General features: G+C 38.3%; 1 protein-coding gene across 1 annotated transcript in view; it reads left to right on the forward strand.

The window, feature by feature from the left end:
- The window catches only part of inppl1a (inositol polyphosphate phosphatase-like 1a), a 36,911-nt gene that overhangs the window by 24,334 nt on the left and 10,077 nt on the right, over positions 1 to 2,500 (forward strand). Inside the window, exons 14-17 of the mRNA XM_059513751.1 lie at positions 111 to 207; positions 280 to 418; positions 1,524 to 1,623; positions 1,876 to 1,964. Coding sequence (XP_059369734.1) covers positions 111 to 207; positions 280 to 418; positions 1,524 to 1,623; positions 1,876 to 1,964 — 425 coding nt within the window. The remainder of the gene's footprint in view (positions 1 to 110; positions 208 to 279; positions 419 to 1,523; positions 1,624 to 1,875; positions 1,965 to 2,500) is intronic.

Genomic DNA, 2,500 nt, shown 5'->3' on the forward strand with positions numbered 1-2,500 from the left:
TTTTTTATCACATTTTAAATTTAGGTTTTTCCAGAACAGTTAACCAGCAATTTGATTGAAATCATGCAGACCTAAGTTCTATTGTTTATGTGTTATTGCCTGTTTCCTAGGAAACAAAGGAGCAGTGGGCGTGTCTTTCATGTTTAACGGGACGTCGTTTGGTTTCGTTAACTGTCACCTGACGTCCGGCAATGAGAAGATCCACAGGTGAGACATCACAGGAGTAATACCTTCACAGTGAGTGTGTGATGCACTGATGATGACCTCTGACCCCTGCAGACGGAACCAGAACTATCTGGACATCCTGCGTCAGCTGTCACTGGGCGATAAACAGCTCAACTCCTTCGACATCTCGCTGAGATTCACACACCTCTTCTGGTTCGGCGACCTCAACTACCGGCTGGACATGGACATACAGGTCAATCACAAAGAGATTGATTTATTACATATATTATCATATATTATATTATTATTATATATGGAATTCATCTTGGTGTCAGGAGCGTTCATATTTTCTAGTCCTCTCTTTCTTATTTAATATAATTGTTTGTATTTCTGAATCAATATGACGAACACAAATTGTAGCCTTCCTAAAAACAGAGAGTGTGTTGGCCATTAGTGACTACAGCTGGAAAGATATTCGTATTTATTTGTATTCATAGAAATATCTGGCAACACTGCCAGAACTCAGACTGATAGAAATCAAAAGAGCCCACAGACGTGTTATTGCTGTCAGATATCCTGTCAGATACCACATTCACTAAAGCAAATGCAAAAAAACATGATATTATCTGTCAGAAATGTTCTTAACGCTATCAGAAACATAAGTATCTGTTTTAGAATGTTCAGAGAGTACGTAGCGTGTAACGATACAAATGTAACATTCCAGTAACGTTTGCAGAATCATCAAATGGAATGTTCTCTTAAAGTTGACATGACCAAAATAAGATGTTTTAAAATATATACATATATATTTTTTTTTATTGACATTTTTTACGTTCAGAGAACTTTCAGATTAAAAATGGTTTTGGTAAACCGCCATCAAACACATGCAAACTAAACTCTTCTGATGAATTATTCTGTTCTGTTCCCAACTAAATCACTCCTCACCTGAAAAAAGAAAGAAATAAAATTACAAGACAAAAACCCAACCCTAGAAAGACAGAATAAAGTTAGACTCTTCCTGTCTTATTTGAAACGTTATCCTTAGAATCATTTACATCATCTCCATTTGCATCCCATGTTGCCAGATAATGTCTGTATTTTTGTGTATTTATGTCAAAAATGTGTGATTCTGTGGATTTTCACAAATAGTTTTTGAGATGAAAACATACAGTTATGGTTTAATAGCTTTGAGTTCAACTGCATTTCTATGCCTGAATGAACGATGCATCCAAATCTGCTCCGGTCTCGTCTCAAAGCTTAGGATTTCAGAGCGGTCCTGTTCAGTGTGTACTGTGCAGTACTCTAGTGTACTCAGTAGTGACCGCTCTGAACCCGAACACTCTCTCTCTCTCTCACAGGAAATCCTCAACTACATCAACAGGAAGGAGTTTGAGCCATTGTTGAAGGTGGACCAGCTAAATCTGGAGAGAGAGAAGAACAAGGTCTTCCTTCGCTTCGGTACGCCTCACCTCTGTCTGTATGTGTGTGTCTAATAAATAAAACAAACAGACAAACTATACACTTTGTGGTAGAATATTAGATATATTCTAGTAATATTTAGTTCTTCTTTTGCAATGAAACAAGGCCTGAGCCGAGGTTATTTACATGTGTGTTTGAGATTTGAGTGTCTTGGCTCACCAGCATTTCCTTTCCCTGCTGTATCATTTCCTCTGTGTGTGTGTGTGTGTGTGTGTGTGTGTGTGTGTCCAGCGGAGGAGGAGATCACCTATCCTCCCACGTACCGTTATGAGCGCGGCTCGCGGGACACGTACGTCTGGCAGAAGCAGAAGGCGACTGGGGTACGTCAGAATCTGCCCACATTTACTGACTGATCCAAAACTGTCCGGAAACAACAGTCCATCCAAAAATTCAAATCTGCTTTTAAAATGCATATCAGGCAACACAAGATCACCAAGGATCCTGACGATGTGTTGAGGTCTTATGAAGCGAAACGATTGGTCTGTGCAAGAAACTGAACATTATTAACAGCATTATTACCTGCAATCCAGAGCGTCAGGAAAACAGTTCAGTTTGTGAATGAATCATTTGGTTCTTTTCAGTTGAATCAGTTCATTAAATTGGACTGAATTGTTTTTATTCACTTGATATGCTTCAGACTGTAAAACACACGCATTTCACTTTATTATTGGGTGCTTGTATAATATAACTGTGTATGAAATCTTTGCATGATTATGGAAATGGACTAGTGAATTGAATCAGTTCAGTGAATCAAAAGAATTGTATTTTCCCATTTGTCTGAGGCTCTGGATTACAAGTAATAATGTTGTAATTAATGTTCAGTTTCTTGCACATACCGATCAGTTCGCTTCATAAG

Source organism: Carassius carassius, chromosome 28 (genome assembly GCF_963082965.1).
Source record: "Carassius carassius chromosome 28, fCarCar2.1, whole genome shotgun sequence".
In the NCBI taxonomy this organism is placed as follows: domain Eukaryota; kingdom Metazoa; phylum Chordata; class Actinopteri; order Cypriniformes; family Cyprinidae; genus Carassius; species Carassius carassius.